Source organism: Populus trichocarpa, chromosome 2 (genome assembly GCF_000002775.5).
Source record: "Populus trichocarpa isolate Nisqually-1 chromosome 2, P.trichocarpa_v4.1, whole genome shotgun sequence".
Lineage (NCBI taxonomy): Eukaryota > Viridiplantae > Streptophyta > Magnoliopsida > Malpighiales > Salicaceae > Populus > Populus trichocarpa.
The window spans coordinates 285,987-306,260 of record NC_037286.2 but is presented as its reverse complement, the minus strand read 5'-3'; the positions used below and the strand labels follow the sequence as shown (position 1 = coordinate 306,260).

Sequence of the window (20,274 nt, the reverse complement as noted above, 5' to 3'; positions counted from 1 at the left end):
ATCTATAAACTTTGCATTGAAATCCTTTCACATGCCATTCGAAATGATTTTGTCCTCTCTAAAGGCCTGGAAGCCATGAACAGCAAGGGGAGGTGAGGCCTATGATGGAATGGGCTGACAGGAACAAAATGAAATCTGGCCCACTTAAATCTAGATCCACACTCCACTTTCTTTATATATATTACAGAGGAAGACATTAGCTGAACAAGCTACAACTACAACCTTATTTTCTTCTACCATCCCTTGTTCCTACATTGAACAACATCAAGTTCTTCAAAGTGTACATAGCATAGGAATTACCATCAATGTTGAGCAAAATTGCAGTGGTGTTCCACTGTTTCTAGATGCTAGGAGTCTAAGGCTGTCCAAGTGCATGAAGATCACCCCATTTTACTTTTGCTTTATGACAACTGCCTCAAAAATGCCATCAGTTCTGAACTTGGGTGAAACCAGCCTTGGATCGACAGGTCCTGGAAGATTAAAAGAAACTGTGAATGGTCCAGGTGGGCACATTTGCTGAGATTTCATATGGAAAACACGTGACCGTTTCTTTATGATCTTTCCACCGCTTGTTGACCCTTGGATATGAACCTTTCCACCAGATTCAATCTCACAACTGAATTCACCTGATACAGCAAATATTATCAATATGTTAAAGTAAAGAGCACATTATGTTCTGAAAAGAATTGCGAGGAAAGCAACCACTCAAGCAAAATGGCTGCAGCTTCTGAGAAAATAAGGACAGCAACAAAGATGGGGACATGATCTGCTATTGGGTTCTTAGCCAGCAATGTGATAATTTTTGCATGCAGTATGTCCCAAGAACATTTGAGGCAACGAAATCCAAAACATAGGATGACACAAATTAGTACAGCACTGATTAAATATTAGCATCAATGAATTAAAGAGAATTAAGGGGCAACAGAAAGACGTACAAGAATCACTACGCACACCAGGAAGAGCAACTTGGAAAAAGTATGCAGCTTTGCTAATGCCTATGTCAACAATTCCGATTGGGGGTCCAGTTAACTCCCTTCTTGCTGTACCAGTCAAAATGACAGACTTATCAGTGAAATAATCTTTGAATTTAGGAAAAGCAACACGAGGCATTGTAGTGGGCCCATCCAATTTGCAGCTCCTCCCAAAAGTGTTGCTTTCTTCACTATGCCCTTGTGGATGAGAAACACCACAGTGAAATTCTGACACTGAAAGACTGCAACGGCGACGCCTTTTGTATTTATGTTGAAACATTGCTGGTGGTTTCTCATTTCTTGATGAAATAGTGCCAGCAGTTTTCTCGTCACTCTTTGGCATGCGAAATTGTTCAGTTTCTTCTCCACCTTTCTGGGATTCATGCTCATAACTTAGGCATTTCTTCGTATCAATCTTCAAACTATCCACGCCAGATAACCATTTGAACTTTTCTAGGTCCTCTTTCATGTAAGATGTATCTGGCTTCTCAATAAGTACAATCCCCTTCACAATTTCCTGGCTTGCCGAGTCCTTTTTATGGCCATGAATACTTAAAGGGAAAAAACTTGTGAATAGCCTACAATCCTCTAGTGGCTCTGAGCCCGACAAATGCAACTTGCCTTTAAGATACAAACACAGCGTAATTGGATTCAAAACCAGGCTAGGATGAGCATTCCTTAGGACATAGTAATACAAGTTCTCCAATTGAGAAATGCGGAGAAACGAGTCACCAAGGTTGTTTGAAGTGTATGGTGGTAACCCTTTAGCTAATCTATGAGCTGCTGAGCATCTTGGGTTATCAGAGTACAAATCAGGACCCAAGAAAGTACTCATGATGAAGTTGAGCAAGAAATGCTGGTCATCAGATGGTGCATTGACGAATCCTGTAAAAGGAGCATTCTTCTCTTTGACATCCATGTTTCAAGCCAAGCTTCTTTTACAGCTAGAAACAACTCTGCACTTATCAACATGGGGAATAAGATGTTAATTAACGTGAGATAGCAACGGTACAGTAAAAGATACAAATAGTATGATTTCATTTCTTATTTATTCAAAGAAAAGCCAGAGAAAACTGCTCAACCAGCATCTACTGTCATAAAGCTGATCTTTTTTCCCTCTATCTTTTACATCTACAAAAGTTTATGTTTGTTGAAGAGATTCATTGAAGTGAAGGGTCTAAGAATAATTGTCTTTCTTTGCATGCATGCAATCCAACAAATCTATAAGAATGGTTCTGGTCCCTTCCTTACATTGATCCTTGATCAAAAACTTAAACTAAATTGAGTCCTTCAATGGGGTAAGCTGCTTCCTCTCTAGCAGCAATCAGGGAGTAAAAATTCAAAAGAACATTTTGGCAACCTCCATTATTCCACTATAAGCCATATCGTATAAATGCATTCATTAACGATCAAGGCATTTGATATCTTTAAGCTCTTGCTTATCGATCCCCATTGATTCCTAGTACAACCATGATAATCGAGGTAGAAATGGTTGGAACAGACAAAATGAGGGAGCAAGTTAGAGTAGAATGCTACCTTTTCAACACTGCAGTTCAACAAATGGTGGTTTGCAGAGATAAATGTTCATGGATACAGCTCCCATTCAGGTTGTGTTGAAGATGAACTTAGGGTTTGAACCAGCTCAAAACAAGCCTTTGTTTTGTGAAATTTCATGTTTCTGCCTTCGAGTACCATGAGAAAGTAAAGCATTTTCAAGAAACTGTAGCTCACGTTCGTCGTTAATTGCACTCTTGTTCTTAGACGACCTGTAGCTTTTTCTTTCTTCAGATGACACGCTGTCGGTCGATGCTCGTGACTTGTCGTTCGGGGACAAGGGCGTAGATGACGTGTCATGATATTCTAGCAAACGAAATTCTCATGTCAAATAAGGATGCTGGAGCATCTTGAAAATATTTTGGTAAGTAAACTATTTAAATTTTTATTTTTGATTTATTGGATTATAATTTTTTTTATGTGTTAAATTTATAAATTTTATTTTATTTTAATAATTTGTTTTTTTAATTTGTATATATTAACAATAAATTCCTAAGAAATATCCACATAAAACATTTGATTATGTTGCTATTAACAAATGAACAAATCAATTAATAAAAATTAAAATTGAGATACATAATTGTAAAAATTAAAAAAAAAATCAGACACTTGTTTATCTTTATCTTTTCCTATCAAGATTTATTCTTTTTAACACAAAACCAATGATAGTCATAGGCCTAAATTTTCAGTCTATTTCCAAACATCACTGAATGGCTCGGGCAGAGCACTCAAACTCAGGTAGCAGGCTGGGTTGGCATCCTCGGGTGTCATTCCAAGCTCATGTGCTGGGAACAACCAACACTTTCTTATAGGCATAGACGCACCACCTGAACTCAGTCTTATGTATGAAGTATTTATTCTTCATAAATCTTATTATAGTAAAATTATTCTCGAGCCTCTCTATCCAAAAAAAAAAAAAAAGATTCAAGAGCTATAAAATACTTCTTGAACTATCAAATTAAAAATTCAAACTTTTTTATATAAAAAAAACAATTAACACAAGAACAACTTTCTTCTTAAAATTTAATACTCTTTAGCCTATTTATTATGTTTTTTTTTCTCTATAAATTTACTGACTTTGACATTTAAAGGTCCTGATCAAACACTCCAAAAGAAAATTTTTTGCGGTATCTCAAAGACATTCATCAAGATAGATTCCTTTACACTTGACCGACCCGTAATTAATCCAATCACAAAAAAACCTTATTCCACCAATATATTTGATTTCAACGTCTCATCACTTTTAGACTCTATTTGGCATTGAAGCTGGCCCTTCATTTCTTAAAATTTGAATATTTTTCTTTAAATTAATTTTTTAGTGTTTTTGGATCGTTTTAATATGCTGATGTTAAAAATAAATTTTAAAAAATAAAAAAAATTATTTTAATTTATTTCCAAACAATTTTTTTTTAAATTAATCTCTACTGTACTCTCATACATCCTTATAATATTTTTATAGTTATCGTATGCTAAATATTAAACATGTAACAAGTGGCTTTTTTTTATACCGGACATCACCTTTAGCAGAATTTTTGTCTGCGGAGCTAAGAATGTGGCTTGTCATTTGTGACACACTAATAGTTATGATCGAAAAGCACTACACTGCCATCACAAGTCAAAAAAGTGCAAGATCGAGGATGACCAGAAATCGAAATATGTGTAGTGTTTCTCGAAAAATGTTCTTGCAATTAAAATTCGAGAGATCCCAGATTCCGATGCATGTTCTTCATCCTTTCACCCTGATCCCAAGCATCCCAAATTGAATCTTCCCGGGCTCCTCACATCCTTCTTTCTGAAGCATGAACAGCTGCTGCATATATGTCTTGTGTTTTTTTTAATGTTTAATGTAGACGCGGCCCTTTAATTATCAAAAGCAAAATATGGATGTGATGGGAATGATAGGAAGATAAGAATTGGGTCTTCATTGGATTCGAATAGAGAGCTAGCTAGTCACTCACAACAAAATGCCATATCTTGAAGAAATTAAAAAGGAGAGAAAACGCATCGATCCAAGCTAACATTTCTGTTTCAAAATACCTAACTTGCTGTGTGAATTTTTCCTATTCAGCTTGAACATGTTTTCACCGAGCTTTTTGTTTTTGGTATGATCATAAGCATAAGTATAGTTACAGGACTCAATTCGAGAACAATTTAAGTCTTTGATTTATCCATGAGCCAGCAAGTCAATTCCAACTAATTATTTTTCTAAACAACATCATTTTAGTAAAATAAAATAAAATTCATACTTAGCCAATTAATTTGTATTATCAATCTATCGAGATTTATTAAAAAAAAATTAAACTAGTATTATTTGTGAACGTATCTTAAGCTTGTTAATGAGAATTTCTATAATATTTTATGTTCGATAGTTTGTTGGTAAGACTTTATGCATGTACATCGTTTTATGTTAAAGAAGAAGAAGAAGAAAGAAGATCATATACCATTAACAAGGAACAAGAGTGCTGCATGAAGAAAAGAATATAACATCAGTACTGCTAGGACCCACCAAGAATTGATCCAAACTGTTCGAATAGATGGATGGTCAAGATGAGCTTGTGAATCTTTCCAGGTATCCTCATCCTAACTTGCTGCGATGCCATCCCCACATAAAAATAAAGGCAAGGTTGGACTCGTCAAACCCAATGATTTAAAATGCTTGAGACTCACATTGCTTTGCGCAGAGGGAACTACGTACTCTCTGTCTTTGAGTCTTGAATCTTGAGCTAGCAAAACAACATGTCATATTTCAAGCACACTTCTCCATCTTAACGGTTTTCTTGTCATCTGGTTTACATGTCATGTCTGTGTGTTTGTCTTTGAAAAAGAAAAGCGAAGAAAAGCAGATGGTTTCTTCGTCTAATCCTAGAAGCACAGGACTAGAAACCTACTTTAATATTGTTTATTCCATCTTTTTTCATGTCCCCCCTCTCTCCCCCTGCTATATAAGAGCCTGACATTCCCCTTCTGTTGCATTCATTCTCCAACTCATCATTCCATTTGTATCCTGTCGTCCTTGTTCGTTTCTTTACCTTTTTTTATCTCATCATCTCCATATCATTATTCAATCATCATTCCATCATGGAGGTACCTATTTCTCTTTCCCTTTTCTATATAATATCTTTTACAGGCACTAGCTAGCATATAATTAAGCCAGTTTCTTCTCTCAAATGTCACCAATATTTCTTAAAAATTAATGGCATGGAAGGCCAAGTAAAAACGGTTCAGTTTTTCATCAACCAAGGCAAAGGCCAGTAAATTAATATTTTTGGTCAGGTCTTGATCTTGTTAGCTCCCACTTGTGGAACTGCTCTTTATTAAGGCAAAGAGTTTCCTATATTCTTTTAGTTTTAGAAGTTTGTATTTATGCATGTATGACCCTTTTGCAGACTGTTGAGTTGAAGGTGGAGATGGTTGGCATACACGAGAAAAGACTGAGGAAATGCCTGTCAAAATTGAAAGGTACTCAGTTTGTCCCAGTCACTTTGATCTGTGTTTAATTATTGGTCCTAGCTAGCTAGCATGAAATCGAGCCAGTCATGAATCTAGACAACATCTAGTGTTTTCATGTGATACATTTCAATGTTTTTGATGATCCCTTGTTCAATTTTTTCTTGTTTTCAGGGATAGAGAAAGTGGAAGTGGATGTTAATAGTCAGAAAGTGGTGGTCACAGGATATGCACATAGGAACAAAATACTTAAAGCCATCAGAAGAGGAGGTCTTAAAGCTGATTTCTGGTCTCCCCAAAACGAGCTTCTCAGTGTTTATGCCAGTGCAAGTTATGGAAGCTTGGGATTCAACAACGTCAACTTCTTCTAAGACTATTTTATTTTGCTTCTTTTTCTATTAATTATTCCTTCCTCTTTTTTCTTTTTTTTTAACCCCTGAAGGGGATGATCATATACCAAGGTTGTGATTCGTGCCTGTATTTTTTTTCCCTTTCTGATTCCCCTTCTACCTTTTCTTTTTCAAAGGAAGTCTTACATGTTGAATGATGATAGTATACACAGAGTGAAATAGAAGAATCCTAAATTTTGCGGAGCCATATTCTTTCCTTTTTCTTTTTCTTTTCTTCTTTTTCTATATTTTTAAGCATTTCTATTTTGCGTTGTATCTTCTTTGTTACAGTTAACTCGTCGCAATGGCATGAAATCTTGGAACCATGGAGAAGAAAATGATAGAATTATGAGTTGTGCGAAGGCTAGTTGGGTTAAATTTGAAGAAGGAATCTGTTTTGCTTGCAACCCTTTCTTTCTCTATCGCCTTCAAATTCTTGAATAATTAACTAAGAGCAGCAGCAGGACGTTCACTGAGAACGAATAGAGACTTTATTTGGTATGACAATATCATTCTGTACCATGCATCTATATTAAACAAAGTAATATTTCTCACAATTAATCTCAGAGAATTTGTTGACTTTAAATCTTGAGATTAGTATGTAGGTTAATTTATTAAATTTATCTGAATCTATCAGTTTAGAAAATAATTTTGATTGACGTGTAAATTAATCTAAAAATATCATTGAAAAAGTATTAAAGTGGTATTAATAATAACACATGAAAAATAAATATAAATGGTAAATGAATTCTTTTAATTTCTGTTGATAAGTCATCCTCAAGAGACGGCATATTGATTAAGTATTCAATTATGATAATTTCAGGGCCATTTTAAATTAAATTTTAAACTATATAAACTCAATTAAAATTGTTTACATAATCGGAGGATGGATATGTAGTTTGTCTTAAGTAGTTGATCCTTGACGGTTATGATGCTCTGTCGTGTTCCTAAGCAAGACTTTTGAAGAAACAAGAGAAAGGGAAAGAAGAAGCAGAATGCACTTCAGCCAGAATGAAGGGATAGAAGACAACACGTTCGTAGTCACTGGAGGACTAGGCTTCGTGGGCTCCTACTTATGTCTGGAGCTGGTCCGCCGAGGTGCTCGCCAGGTTCGAGCCTTTGATATCCGACCCACTTCCCCATGGTCCGTTGACCTCAAGAACCATGGAGTTCGCTGCATTCAAGGTTCCATCATCCCTTTATTTATTTCTTCCAGTCACTCATCAATCCCTTTTTTTTAAGTATTTTTTCCCTTACTTTTGATTATGTGCAAATCAGATATAAATTGAGAAGATCAAGCAAAGATTAATTAATTTAGAGAATAATATAGTATATATATATTTGGTTAGTCACTCTGCAATAATCTTAAGAGCATTTCCACAAATTCATCATTAATTGCTGGATTTGTATCAATAATGGTTTGAATTAGATTTTGAATCAAGCACGCGCTGATTTCGTTCTTAACTGCTAGGACAAGTTCCTGAGATTTTTGTACTTCTTGCAACCTGCTAAGCTACCAAGATTGTGATGATATAGGGGATGTTGCTCGAAAAAAAGATGTTGATAAAGCCTTACGTGGGGCCGATTGTGTTTTCCACCTTGCTTCGTATGGCATGTCGGGGAAAGAAATGCTCCAGTTTGGTCGTGTTGATGAGGTGAATATTAATGGAACTTTCCTGTTTTGGAGGCTTGTCTCGAGTTTGAGATCAGAAGGCTTGTTTATGTGAGCACATATGGTGTTGTATTCGGTGGAAAGGAGATTGTGAATGGCAATGAAAGCTTATCTTTCTTTCCTGTTGATGACCATGTTGATCCATACGGCCGTAGCAAATCAATTGCTGAACGGTTGGTTCTGAAGCACAATGCTTGTCCTTTCAAGTAAGTTAATGTTCTTCAAGAATCCTCACTCTTGTTATGCATATCTCTATTTCGTCATTTGATAAAAGCCTCATAAAGATCTATTCATTTCTTGTAAAGATGATGTGATAGGACTGAGTTGACATATCAGATTTTTCTTTGCTGAAGAAAAATGCACGTGAAAATGGAGTGAGGTTGATTAGTTTTTCTTTGCTGGTAGCTTCTGAGATGCTAAACTAGAAAAGGGTGATGAATCGGAACTTGAAAGGCATCAATAACTTTCATAATTACAAGTTTTCATAATAGGAAAAGAGTTATATGGGTTGTTTCTTTGCTGTATAGGAAGAACAATGGAAAATGTCTTTTTACGTGTGCGATTCGTCCTTCTGCTATATATGGGCTAGGGGAAGAAAGGCATTTTCCGAGGATTGTATCCTTTGCCAAGTTAGGCCTTCTGCCTTTCAAAATTGGTGATTCAAATGTGAAGACAGACTGGGTATATGTGGATAACCTTGTGCTTGAACTAATATTGGCAAGCATGGGGCTTTTGGATGACATTCCTAATAATGAAGGGCATCCAGTAGATGCTGGCCAGCCATACTTTATATCTGATGGTAATAACCAAACCATTGGCTTCAAAGCAAACCTCTTTACGATTTAATAGAACTATTGGTAATTCTTGAGACTCTTTCCAGTCCTCAATGTGAGATAATTGTCTTCAAAAGATTGCTTGGTTTTTACAGTGGTAATGGAGGGATTGAGGATCTAACCTGCTACTCTTTCAGGGTCTCCGATCAGCACTTTTGAATTCCTCCAGCCACTGCTTAGAAGTCTGGATTATGACCAACCAAAGGCCAGTTTGTCTGTCCCTCGTGCTCTTATGCTGGGAAGGATTTTCTGGGCAATCTATACTGTATTATACCCGTGGTTGAATCGCTGGTGGCTTCCTCAGCCACTGATCCTTCCTGCTGAAGTGTACAAGGTAGTTTCAAAATATCATATTTTCTGCTTAACATCCATGCCTGAAAATCAAGTCGCCGCAAATCATGCATGAATGTTTAGGCAGCATTCTTACTTTCTTCATCTTACAATTCAAGAAAAATAATAAATAAATAAAAATTGATGTGCCTATTTCTAATATCGTATCACTGTATTACTGAATCTAATGTATTTCAAGCAGGTTGGTGTGACCCACTACTTCTCTTTCCTGAAAGCCAGGCAGGAGCTTGGCTATGTTCCAATGGTGAGTCCTCGAGAGGGCATGGCTGCAACTATCTCATACTGGCAGGAGCGGAAGACGAAGACTTTGGATGGACCTACCATATATGCAAGGTTGTTTGTTGTGATTGGAATAACTTCCGTGTTCAGTGCTGCTTACTTGCCAGACATAGTACCACCGGTGTCACTTCTCAAAGCCACAAGCCTTGTCCTCTTCCGATCAATGTGGGTTGTGAGAACAATATTTCATTTAGCCATGGCCGCACATATTGGTGAGGCTGTTTATGCATGGAATCTTGCAAGAAGGGTGGATCCTGCTAATGCAAGAGCATGGTTTTGGCAAACATTAGTGTTCGGAATCCGTTCATTGCGTTTTCTGCTGAAGAGAGCCAAGAGTGAGGCCACATTGTAAAACACCTTCCTGTTTCCCTGATGGAGAACAATAGAGAGCAAGCAAGCTTGGCAGTTGGATTTTAAAGCTTCAACTAGTGAGCTCAAAATTTGACTGGTCTCAATACTGATTGATTCATTTAAACTTGGGAATAAGCGCCTAAGCAGTTTAAAACTCAAACCGACTGTCCTTTAGCAGGCGATTCAGGCATTAGACAGCCGTGATGATTTGCATAAAATGTGATGTTTGTTGATTCCACTACCCCATAAACACCATGCCTTCAGAGGTAGCCATGACCTTTTTAGATACAGTTCAAATAAACCCCAGTACATGATGTTCCCCACCTGCACTTCTCACATTTAGTTTATAAAAATCCCAGTACAGTACACGACTGCTAGTTGAAACATGATTCACGAATCCAATTCGTGTTCCACATGGATGGGAGATGGAGATTTCTGTCTTGCGAGGATACTCTGTATTTTTATTTTATTTTGTTACAAATTTGTTTTTATATCTATGTTTATGTTTCTGCAACTAAAAACGCTATGTTTTCTGTATATATCCTGAGACATTAACCAAACAAAACCATGGCTCCGTTTGGGAACTGAAGAAAGCAGCTGCCAAAAATATAAAAAGTTATGCCAGACGGCCGATCTAAAACCTAAACAGGTTCATATTGAAGAAAATATTGAGATAGAAACCCAAATTTATCCGGGTCATTTCAATAAAAACCAGTTAAAAACTTGTTAATTCTTTTAAAAAAGATCTGGTTAACTCAGATCTACTCCATATCTCGAGCCTTGTAGCAAGTCGTCTCCGGTCAAATTTTAAAAATATGTTCTATAACTCAAAAAATTAAAGGTAGATTCACCAGTAATTTCTCAAAAAAACAAGTCTCTGGTTGTTAATGTTAGGTCCCGATTTTCCATGACCTCCTTTCCTTTCCAGCGCATCTTATGAACAAACAACTTATTGATGCATAATTTTTATCTTTTTTTTCTTAGCCATTATATTTGATTTATATGTTTATTCATCTACAATAAAATATATTCTTAAATGAATTTATATATTAGTCAAAACTAGTTTTTTTTTAGATGATCTTATAAATACACCTTTTTCATCATCTTATGTTTATAAAAAATAATATTTTCTTATAAATTTAAAATTTAAATCTAAGAAATTAAGAGATAACGCATCTTCTTACCCAATAAATCATTTCTTTAAAATAATTTTATATGTATCAAAAACAAAAACAAAAAAAATTATAAATTATACATATTCTTAAAAAAAAAAAATAGAGGGTAAAGAATTAAGTATTTTTCTCATTTCGAGTTGTACTAAGTATAAGTATAAAAGGTTATCACAAACTTCAGGTTATCAGAGATATATATAATTATTAATTTTCTAGAGATATATATAATTATTAATTTTAAAATCTGTAAAATTAATCAAAGTACATGTACTTGATATTAATATTAATAAAAAAAAAAAGTATAAAAGGTTAAACTTTATTCTGCTAATAAAAATAGCAGGAAAGATTTTCTCTTTTTTTACCCTTCTCGAGAGAGCAAGAAAAGGAACCAAAACGGAAAGCAAAATGCACTTGAGCGAGAATGAAGGGATAGAGGCCAACACCTTTGTAGTCACAGGTGGATTGGGTTTCGTGGGTTCCGCCTTATGTCTGGAGCTGGTCCGTCGAGGTGCTCGCCAAGTCCGAGCCTTTGATCTCCGACTCACTTCTCCTTGGTCTGATGATCTCAAGAATCATGGGGTTCGACTCATTCAAGGTTATCTTTTCTTTTTTTCTCTTTCTTTATTACTGTATCAATTTCCTATTTATTTCTTAAATCTATTTCTTTTGTATGGAATAAGAATGTGCTGATCAATTCATCATGTAGTTGACTTACTGCAGTAAATTCTAAGACCATTTCCATGAATTCAAAAACACATCTTGTTTTTGGGTTTCTCTGCTTTTGTTTCTTCACTTTATAAATTCTTTCATTATCTGGTGATGATTATGGTTTGAATTGGATTTTTATTTTTTTTCGTTGGAAGAATTTGTCGTTCACTGCTAGTTAATGTAGATTATTGGCTTAAGCTACTAAGACTGTGATGATATAGGGGATCTTACTCGAAAAAAAGATGTTGATAAAGCCTTACGTGGGGCCGATTGTGTTTTCCACCTTGCTTCGTATGGCATGTCGGGGAAAGAAATGCTCCAGTTTGGTCGGGTTGATGAGGTGAATATTAGTGGAACTTGTCTTGTTTTGGAGGCTTGTCTCGAGTTTGAGATCAGAAGGCTTGTTTATGTGAGCACATATAATGTTGTATTCGGTGGAAAGGAGATTGTGAATGGCAATGAAAGCTTACCTTACTTCCCTATTGATGACCATGTTGATTCGTATGGGCGGAGCAAATCGATTGCTGAACAGTTGATTTTAAAGCACAATGGCCGACCTTTTAAGTAAGTAATCTCTTGCAAGAAAGCTTACTCTGTTGCTCTCTAAATTACTTAGTGTGTGATTCTAAGTTTATCCTGGGTGATATATTGCCTAGTACCTTGTAAAGATTTATTCTTCTTTTTTTTGTATAGATGATAGACTTGGTGTGAATCATGAACTGACATAGCAGTCAGATTTTTCTTGAATTTTGAATGTAATTGGTCTTGAAAATGAATGAACTTAATTAGTTTTGCTTTATTGATAGCATCTGACAATGTTGAACTAGAAAAGGGGATAGGTTGGAATGCATGCAATCATATTTTCATAATAGGAAGAGTTATATGCTTTGTTTCTTCGCTGTATAGGAAGAACAATGGAAAACGTCTTTACACGTGTGCAATTCGTCCCGCTGCTATATATGGGCCAGGTGAAGAAAGGCATTTTCCGAGGATTGTATCCTTTGCCAAGCTAGGTCTTCTGCCTTTCAAAATTGGTGATTCAAATGTGAAGACAGACTGGGTATATGTGGATAACCTTGTGCTTGCAATAATATTGGCAAGCATGGGGCTTTTGGATGACATTCCCAAAAAAGGAGGGCATCCAGTTGCTGCTGGCCAGCCATACTTTATATCTGATGGTAATGACCCAAATCATTTCCTTTCATAACATTCTTGTTTACAAATTTAATACAACAATAACAATCCAATTTTTTTTTTCTTAAAGACTTTATATTCCCAAATATTAGTTGGCAATATGGGATGAATGTTTTTGATACAGGATCATGCTCACCATGGAAAAGAGGAAGTATTTAACCTGCTACTTTTACAGGGTCTCCAATCAACAGTTTTGAATTCCTGCGGCCTCTGCTTAGAAGCCTGGATTATGACCTACCAAAGGCTGCTTTATCTGTCTCTCATGCTCTTTTTCTGGGAAGGATGTTCTCTGCTATCTATACAGTCTTGTACCCATGGTTGAATCGGTGGTGGCTTCCTCAACCACTCATCCTTCCTGCTGAAGTATACAAGGTTGTTTCAAAATATCATATTTTTGTCCTTGACAGTGATTGACCTATTCATCTCTAGTAGTCTGGCGGCATGCCTGGAACTCAAGTCAAATGCACTGCAAATTATACACATGTTTCTTATTTTTTTCATCTGGCATAGAAAATGATTCTCCTTTTCTTTCTACTTTGTACAAACGTAAATGGCTTTACTCTTTTTCTATGAAAATGATGAATTTGATTGATATGCCTACTGCTAATTTTGCAATCACTATATTTTCAAGCAGGTTGGCGTGACCCACTACTTCTCATTCCTAAAAGCCAAGGAGGAGCTTGGCTATGTTCCAATGGTTAGTCCTCGGGAGGGCATGGCTGCAACTATCTCATACTGGCAGGAAAGGAAAAGGAAAGCTTTGGATGGTCCTAACATATATGCATGGCTCTTTGTTGTGGTTGGAATGATTTCATTGTTCGGTGTTGCTTACTTGCCAGACATAGGACCAGTGCCGCTTTTAAGAGCTATATCCCTTTTCTTCTTTCGGTCTATGTGGGTGATAAGGGCAGTTTTTGTTTTATCTATGGCAGCACATCTTGGCGAGGGTCTATATGCATGGCATCTGGCAAAAATGGTGGATCCTGCAAATGCAAGAGCATGGTTTTGGCAGACATTTGCGCTCGGGTTCTTTTCATTGCGTTTTCTGTTGAAGAGAGCCAAGAGTTAAAATCTGGGCTTTAACCAATGTTCTCCTGTACTGTTTGATCATTGTAAAACACCTCTTTTCCCATTGGTGGGAAGCAGTAGTGCTCAAGCTTTGAGATGTTAAGACTAGGCCTATTAGTTCGTTTTGGAGCTTCAACCGTTTATCTAATATTCGACTAATTTCCATTTTGATTTGCTTAAGCTGGAAAATAAGCTCATAAGCAAGCCAATCTCAAACTGATTCGCCTTCCTCTGTTGAGTCAAGCTTGAACTTACTACCAAAGATGCGACCTTTTGCAGAGCCACAGTGGATCCAAATCCAAATTCCCGTTTCATAGACTTGTGGTGCTTGGAGCCATTGTTTTCTTTTATTTATTAGATGGACTTAACTGAGCTATATGCTTTGTGTGACTGTGTGCAGTCATGTGCCTATTGACAGGAAAACGACCAGAACTACAACTAGAATGAAAAATAGCACGGGGAGAAAATTCATGGGCATGAAGATTGAAGAACATAAGAACACAATCCTGAATTAAAACGAGCACCTTTAAGGCCTTGATCAGCAGGTAAACAAGGATTAATATCTATTGCATATGAGCTCCGATAACAGCAGCAAGAAATGGCCTACTACTAGTAAGTCAATACAAGTCAAGCTAATCATCTCAATCTAAAGCTTTCTCAAAGCACGAACATTTCTTAGACTTCACACAACCTCAGGAATGGAAACGCCTCGCTACCTCATTGGCACTATCCAGCAAGCAGTGCTACTATGCAAGAAAACATTCTCTAGTCTTATTTAACTAACAGTTGACTTAAAATACAAATGGGACTCCGAACCTCTTTAGAATCAACGCGTACTACTACACTAATTAGTCAAAAAGCTAAAAGGATTTATTTCCATGGCATGTTTGATATGCCTTGTGGGTTGTTATTGCAGGCTCCAGTACTCTGGTTCAGTGGACTACCAGGCCCACCTGACGATTCACTGAGAGTCCCACGTGACGGTGGGCTGCTCACCCCAGTCGATCCACCAGTTGGGGGAAGCTTTGATGTTGCAGATGAAGGTTCCATGTGGTTTGCTGACTTTGATACCTTGCGACCATCTGCAATGAAACTACTCACAACTACCTGCAATGAAATAGATGGCTCAATATCATTAGCCGGTAGACTCACTAATGCTGAGTAAAAGAACGGTAAGAAAAGCAGAATTCAAGCAGTATCAATTAGCTCAAGTATGTGCTAACGTGATATAAAAGATATGACAGCATGTGAAATTCTGATGATAATAATATCATGAAATGCACTTCTATCGCATGCAACTTTTATTACAAGACCAAATATTTTTGGAGGTAAAGACAGACTGCTTAAAACTACAGTGAAATTGTCTTCACAGATTTCAGCCTGTACCTGTACTGGGGCTGCAGCCATTAGAAGACCAGCCACACTACCACCTAGCACCCGACCATCTGGGCCAGACAAACACACGCTTAGACCTCCAGTCCTGCTCCTTTGACCCCCATTTTCTGATGGCAGATATGAACCAGAAAGTGCCAGAATTTCAAATCTTCCCTGAATTGAGAAGGAGCAAATTTTTTTGAAAAGAAACAATGAGTGAAGACTTTGGTCAGAGGTGGACCGGACCACAATCAGCAAGGACAGAATTGCCTCCAGTGCACAACTGAAACACAGTGTTCATGGAAATATATAAAAGCTATTAACAAGTTGGGAAAAGGTGACCGAAAAATCTAATGAAAGGAAGCCCTCATGAGCATGAATCCTCTACTTTCATGAATATTAATCAGCAAAAGTAACATTAACAAGTGGGCAAGAATTTGACACCACAAAGCTGATTCTTCAACAGCTAACAACTCAGACATGGTTTTATATATACCTCCCCGACAGAGATTCGAAATGGTTAAAATCCTTATTGACATTTGCAGATTTTAGTGTTCAACTTTATAAGAAGATAAGAAATTTTTTAAAGGATTTTATTAAATTCTTGGACATTTTCTGTTTCCAGAAAAATTTATGCGATGTCACTCACCTCATAAGTTACAGTTCCTCCAGATGTGGCCTGTTGGCGAAGAGTCACATTGGATATGGCACCATTTGCTGACAAGATACAAACAGCCCTTGGACCATGCTGAGAAAATGACATAATCTTCGACGATACATCCTTAAAGGAAATAAAATAAAAGTCAACCACCAATTACAAGATAAACTATGTGCTAATAATCATAAGTTTAACAACAAAATAATACCAAAACAACAAGTTGGAAAGAAAAGCAAACTGTTTTCTACGAGGAAAGAAATACTACGAAAGCTGAAGTATCAACGACATGAGTTATGATTAAGATATCAGAAACACGATCATTTGACATATAAGCAATCTTAACAAGTTCAGCACTTTCCAAATCCTCACCTCTCATATCAATGGCACAAGGACGATAAACAATCTCATATCAGTAGCACTTATTCACCATATATCTCACCCACTAAAGCAATTTGATTGCCTTAAAAGTCACTAATTACCAACAAAACATGAACGATCATTATGGAACTAGTTTGAATTACCTTCCCCTAAAGCTGTCCACTTTAAGTAGTTCACCATTTTCCTTCTAAGCTACGTACTTGCAGTCTATGCATTGATTGATCAACTACCAAAAGAACTTCTAAGTACTGGGATACACAATTATTATTATATTCAAATTTATAAGCATGCCAGCATTTCTTCTCTCATTCTTTGGCCTTCGGGGTAGAACAGGTCGATTTTCCTAATATAACATCACGATGTTTCTTAGGTCATATAAAATTTGTCACCCTCCATAGTGACTCAGGAACACAAGAAAACCGATGCCGGGACTGAGTAAAGTAACCAGCTTTCGGAGGTAAAAAATCAAAAGATGGGCAAGCAATCCATGCTTCAATCATCAAAGTTAAGTTAATCGCCAACTGATATGGATATGCCAAATAATATTACGGTAATGCCTTGGAAAAAAAAAGGATTACAGTGATCATGGTGATGAGTTGCAAACAACAACTAAGATTTACCTCCCAGAAGCAGAAAGAGTTAAAAATGGAAAAGAAAAGAGAGTTATAATATAAAGGAAAAATGGAAACCTCCCCAGCTTTCACAGTGATCACATGTGGCGTGAATCCAATCCCAGCTGATCCTGCAAAAAGAAACACATTGATATACAGAAAATATTCGTGTAAATACAGCAAGAAATATACAAAATAAAAATATTGAGAATTTTAAACATAAGCCCCCCACCCCAGAAAAAAATAATACAAAAGAATCATGCAGGCTGGAGGCATTCGGCAATCAGCATCGAACAAATTTTTTTTATTCTCTGAGATGATATAGCATGAAGCTGCATCATCTTTTTGGTTAAGTTTCATACGTGTGTGTGTGTGTTGCATGAGACTGGATTTTATAGGAATTTGATTGGTCTTATTCAATTAAAAATTCAACACCGATATTTTTATAGGAAAATAATAAATTTATTTTCATTCAAAAAATTCAAAAAGGGGCATAATAGTAATTTTTGGAAATAAGAATCCCATGTCAGATTAGCCCTTTTGTATTTTACACCCCCGGTAGCCAGTAGCCACAGTTCAATATTCTTTTTTCTTTACTTGTTGCATCTCAGCAACAGCAAAACCAACAACTATTCTATCTCATGTCCTGTGTGCCTCACAACTCTACCACACGCTCCTCCTCCTCCGCCGCCGCCTACTGTAACTTGTCGCCTCTATAAAACATTCATTCCGACCGCCCCACGTCACTGACACTTATATTGACACCGCCCATATTTCATAATTTTCAATTTTTCATAATAATGAAAAGAAAAACAAATTGATTTTTATAAAAAAGAAATCGATAAATTTAATAAAATATAAATTAACAAACTATATATATGTGTGCATATGTATGTGTGCATATATAGACCCATAAATATATGGGTCATTGGTCGTTACCGAGAGCATCAAGTTGCTGTTTTTTGCTAGAACCAGGAGGTCTGCCTCTGGCTTTCTTTACCCCAGTAGGCGACACTGATCCTCCGAGAGCAACAGCAGGACCAGCGACACCAACATCAGACCCAGGAGATGGAGTAAGAACAAGAGGCTGAACCTGAGCCTGAGCTGGAGGAGAAGAGAGACCAGAACTTGTTAGTGGGGTTACAGCAACAGACTGAGGTGCAGACGCAAGAGCCAATGCCATAGTGCCATCTGGCCCATACTTCCTTGGTCTACCTCTCTTTCTTTTCATTGGATCTCCTCCACTCCCTCCTACATTAATCCAGTGAGGAGATACCGAGGCCCCAACAGCCGATCCTTCCACCCCACCAGGCTGATAGGTAGGTGACGCCACCGTAGTGGTAGTAGCGGTGGTTATCGGTTTGTAAACAGCAGCACCGTCAGCACTGAAGGCTAAACGCATGTTTTGTATGACCGGCTGTGACGGTACCTCAGTTTTATGTTGCAGTCCTGTCACACTAAAAGGGTCTCTGCTTGTCATCACCCCTGTCTCCGACCCCGACATCTTCAGGTCTACTAAATTTTCAGACAACCTCTGTCCTAAAAAAAATCACTTTCAGATCACTAAAAAAAACCTCAAGATTCACACTCTTTAAATTTCAAAAATTTATTGCTCCCGACTGAACCGTGCAAGAGAGGAGCAAGGAAGGGTTTTTTTTTTTTTTCTCTTCTTGTAGCAAGAGATCATTAATTTGTCTTAAATTGTAAGAAAAAAATAAAAAAACTAAACTAGAAACAGAAGAATCCGCGTAAATCTAGGGGACATAAATCTAGACAAGAATCTAGTAAACCCATAAGAGAAAAAAATAATAACAACTGTTAAAACAGAAAATAGGAATCCTTTTCTGAGAAGAAAATCTGAAAAGGAAAGTATTTTGCGTAAAGGAAGGAAAGAATTTCGTCATAACTTTTAATTATTTTTTAAATTAAAAAGAAAAATAGGAAAACAAGAGAAATAAAATAAAATAAAATAGACTTACCGATAAATTAGGAGAAAGTAAAAGAGAAGGAATTCACAGGGGGTGGAGGAAATGAAGAGCTGCAAGGGGTATTTCTCAGAGAAATGTGAGAAATCTGAATATTAAGTTAATAATTTAATTCAAACACTATTTTTTATTATTATTATTAAATAATCTTTTTGGGGGGTTTTCCCTTTCTCATGCCTTTCCCTTGCGGTGAGAAAGAGAGAGAGAGAGAGAGAACTTTATTATTATTTTTTATATATATTAAAAAAAAAAAGACAGGTAAAAACTAAAAAGTAGGCCTAAATTTGCTTCCGTGATTATTATTTTATTGTATTTAGTGCAGCCTCCCTCTTTTTCAAGATTAGCCTGTGCTCTGAGTCTGGAGTGTTAAATTGATGTACACGCATCCACGTGGCGATCAGGATTTAAAAGAAATCCATAGTTTTGCATGTAAGTCAATTCGTAGCGAGTACTAGGTTCATTCCTACTCGAGGAATGTTATGGTATGGAAGTTATGACAATTTTGCATCAATTGTTTATATTATCTTGAAATCATAATGTATAAAATTTAATTATTGTTATTTGGACATTTGTACAATTGGATGGATCGGTGGTTAGTCTATTCTCCTTCTCTTTTAAGTCCTTACAAGAAATTCCACTTGTGCGTGTTAAAACTGGTAGCTGGACCCGAAACCTTGTTTCACAGTAAATAAAAAGAGTAGGTTGATTTTGTGACTTTTAAATTTGATTAAAAACTTATTGATTTTTTTAAAAAAAATAAAATAAAAAAGAATAACCCTCCTAACAAAGAATCTTAACCTTGTGTTGATTCGATACCAGGTTAAGTTTAATGATTGTGATGGGAAGGCTTGACAGTTTTACAATACTGAGGGAGGTGGCGAGGTTGTCGGTCCATCAACTAAAATTAAACTGTATTTTTTTAAGCTTTTGGTTTGAATTTACTTAATTCTTATACCAAGTGATCAGTGGCCTTAATTTTAATTTTGGCCCTTAAAAGTTACAAATAAAAGGTTCCACGACTTAATTTATCCACCCTAATTAATGCTTAGTAAAAATAAGTATAATTAAATGATGTTATTTGATTTGAATATGCTTTTTTTCTTAGTTTATATATATATATATATATATATAGAGAGAGAGAGAGGAGAGGTAACCTATTGGTGGGTGAAAGAGTTATGGCAAGCTAAATAAGGAAATATCTTTCTAGCATAATTAAGTTAATTAATATAATCGGAAGGTTTTACTTATTATCATTGATATGTTTACGTAATTGAATAGA

At 36.4% G+C, this 20,274-nt stretch overlaps 4 protein-coding genes and 1 pseudogene across 7 annotated transcripts; 3 read left to right on the top strand and 2 right to left on the bottom strand.

Moving 5' to 3' along the window:
- Positions 1–151: 151 nt before the first annotated feature.
- On the bottom strand, positions 152–2,725 carry LOC7474551 (increased DNA methylation 3). Of its 2 annotated transcripts, none has more exons than XM_002300589.4 (3): positions 2,508–2,722; positions 936–1,927; positions 152–626 (listed from the first exon to the last, which is right to left on the bottom strand). In XM_002300589.4, exons 2-3 carry the CDS (start codon positions 1,888–1,890, stop codon positions 391–393), a joined length of 1,191 nt encoding a protein of 396 aa, XP_002300625.4. In that variant the 5' UTR covers positions 1,891–1,927; positions 2,508–2,722; the 3' UTR covers positions 152–390. The 2 variants fall into 2 exon arrangements, with proteins under 2 accessions (XP_002300625.4, XP_052306299.1); XM_052450339.1 differs by having other exon boundaries at positions 406–616; positions 2,508–2,725.
- A 2,512-nt stretch (positions 2,726–5,237) lies between these two features.
- On the top strand, positions 5,238–6,583 carry LOC7471748 (heavy metal-associated isoprenylated plant protein 28). The gene is made up of 3 exons (XM_002301863.4): positions 5,238–5,609; positions 5,912–5,984; positions 6,147–6,583. Exons 1-3 carry the CDS (start codon positions 5,604–5,606, stop codon positions 6,341–6,343), a joined length of 276 nt encoding a protein of 91 aa, XP_002301899.4. The 5' UTR covers positions 5,238–5,603; the 3' UTR covers positions 6,344–6,583.
- Positions 6,584–7,268: 685 nt separating this feature from the next.
- On the top strand, positions 7,269–10,412 carry LOC18096066 (uncharacterized; annotated as a pseudogene).
- A 927-nt stretch (positions 10,413–11,339) lies between these two features.
- Positions 11,340–14,097, top strand: LOC18096065 (uncharacterized). The gene is made up of 5 exons (XM_006386068.3): positions 11,340–11,614; positions 11,949–12,291; positions 12,634–12,905; positions 13,097–13,293; positions 13,556–14,097. The coding sequence occupies exons 1-5, from the start codon at positions 11,425–11,427 to the stop codon at positions 13,988–13,990; spliced, it is 1,437 nt and encodes a 478-aa protein (XP_006386130.2). The 5' UTR covers positions 11,340–11,424; the 3' UTR covers positions 13,991–14,097.
- Positions 14,098–14,496: 399 nt separating this feature from the next.
- Positions 14,497–19,170, bottom strand: LOC7471746 (AT-hook motif nuclear-localized protein 10). Of its 3 annotated transcripts, none has more exons than XM_024595102.2 (6): positions 18,990–19,170; positions 17,950–18,549; positions 17,089–17,141; positions 16,013–16,144; positions 15,376–15,537; positions 14,497–15,096 (listed from the first exon to the last, which is right to left on the bottom strand). In XM_024595102.2, the coding sequence occupies exons 2-6, from the start codon at positions 18,512–18,514 to the stop codon at positions 14,860–14,862; spliced, it is 1,149 nt and encodes a 382-aa protein (XP_024450870.2). In that variant the 5' UTR covers positions 18,515–18,549; positions 18,990–19,170; the 3' UTR covers positions 14,497–14,859. The 3 variants fall into 3 exon arrangements, with proteins under 3 accessions (XP_024450870.2, XP_002300624.4, XP_024450869.2); XM_002300588.4 differs by having other exon boundaries at positions 17,950–18,544; XM_024595101.2 differs by lacking the exon at positions 18,990–19,170 and having other exon boundaries at positions 17,950–18,973.
- Between the last annotated feature and the right edge of the window lie 1,104 nt (positions 19,171–20,274).

Coding starts and splice junctions, on each gene's coding strand:
- LOC7474551 (XM_002300589.4), bottom strand. CDS start 1,890: ATGGATGTCAAAGAGAAGAATGCTCCTTTTACAGGATTCGTCAATGCA. Junction 627..935: donor TGGTGTGCGTAGTGATTCTT/GTACGTCTTTCT, acceptor TTGCTGTATCAG/GTGAATTCAGTTGTGAGATT.
- LOC7471748 (XM_002301863.4), top strand. Junction 5,985..6,146: donor ATGCCTGTCAAAATTGAAAG/GTACTCAGTTTG, acceptor TCTTGTTTTCAG/GGATAGAGAAAGTGGAAGTG.
- LOC18096065 (XM_006386068.3), top strand. CDS start 11,425: ATGCACTTGAGCGAGAATGAAGGGATAGAGGCCAACACCTTTGTAGTC. Junction 11,615..11,948: donor TGGGGTTCGACTCATTCAAG/GTTATCTTTTCT, acceptor GTGATGATATAG/GGGATCTTACTCGAAAAAAA. Junction 12,906..13,096: donor GCCATACTTTATATCTGATG/GTAATGACCCAA, acceptor CTACTTTTACAG/GGTCTCCAATCAACAGTTTT.
- LOC7471746 (XM_024595102.2), bottom strand. CDS start 18,514: ATGTCGGGGTCGGAGACAGGGGTGATGACAAGCAGAGACCCTTTTAGT. Junction 17,142..17,949: donor ACAGCAACTTGATGCTCTCG/GTAACGACCAAT, acceptor TTCTTTTTGCAG/GATCAGCTGGGATTGGATTC. Junction 15,538..16,012: donor GAGGAACTGTAACTTATGAG/GTGAGTGACATC, acceptor TTCTCAATTCAG/GGAAGATTTGAAATTCTGGC.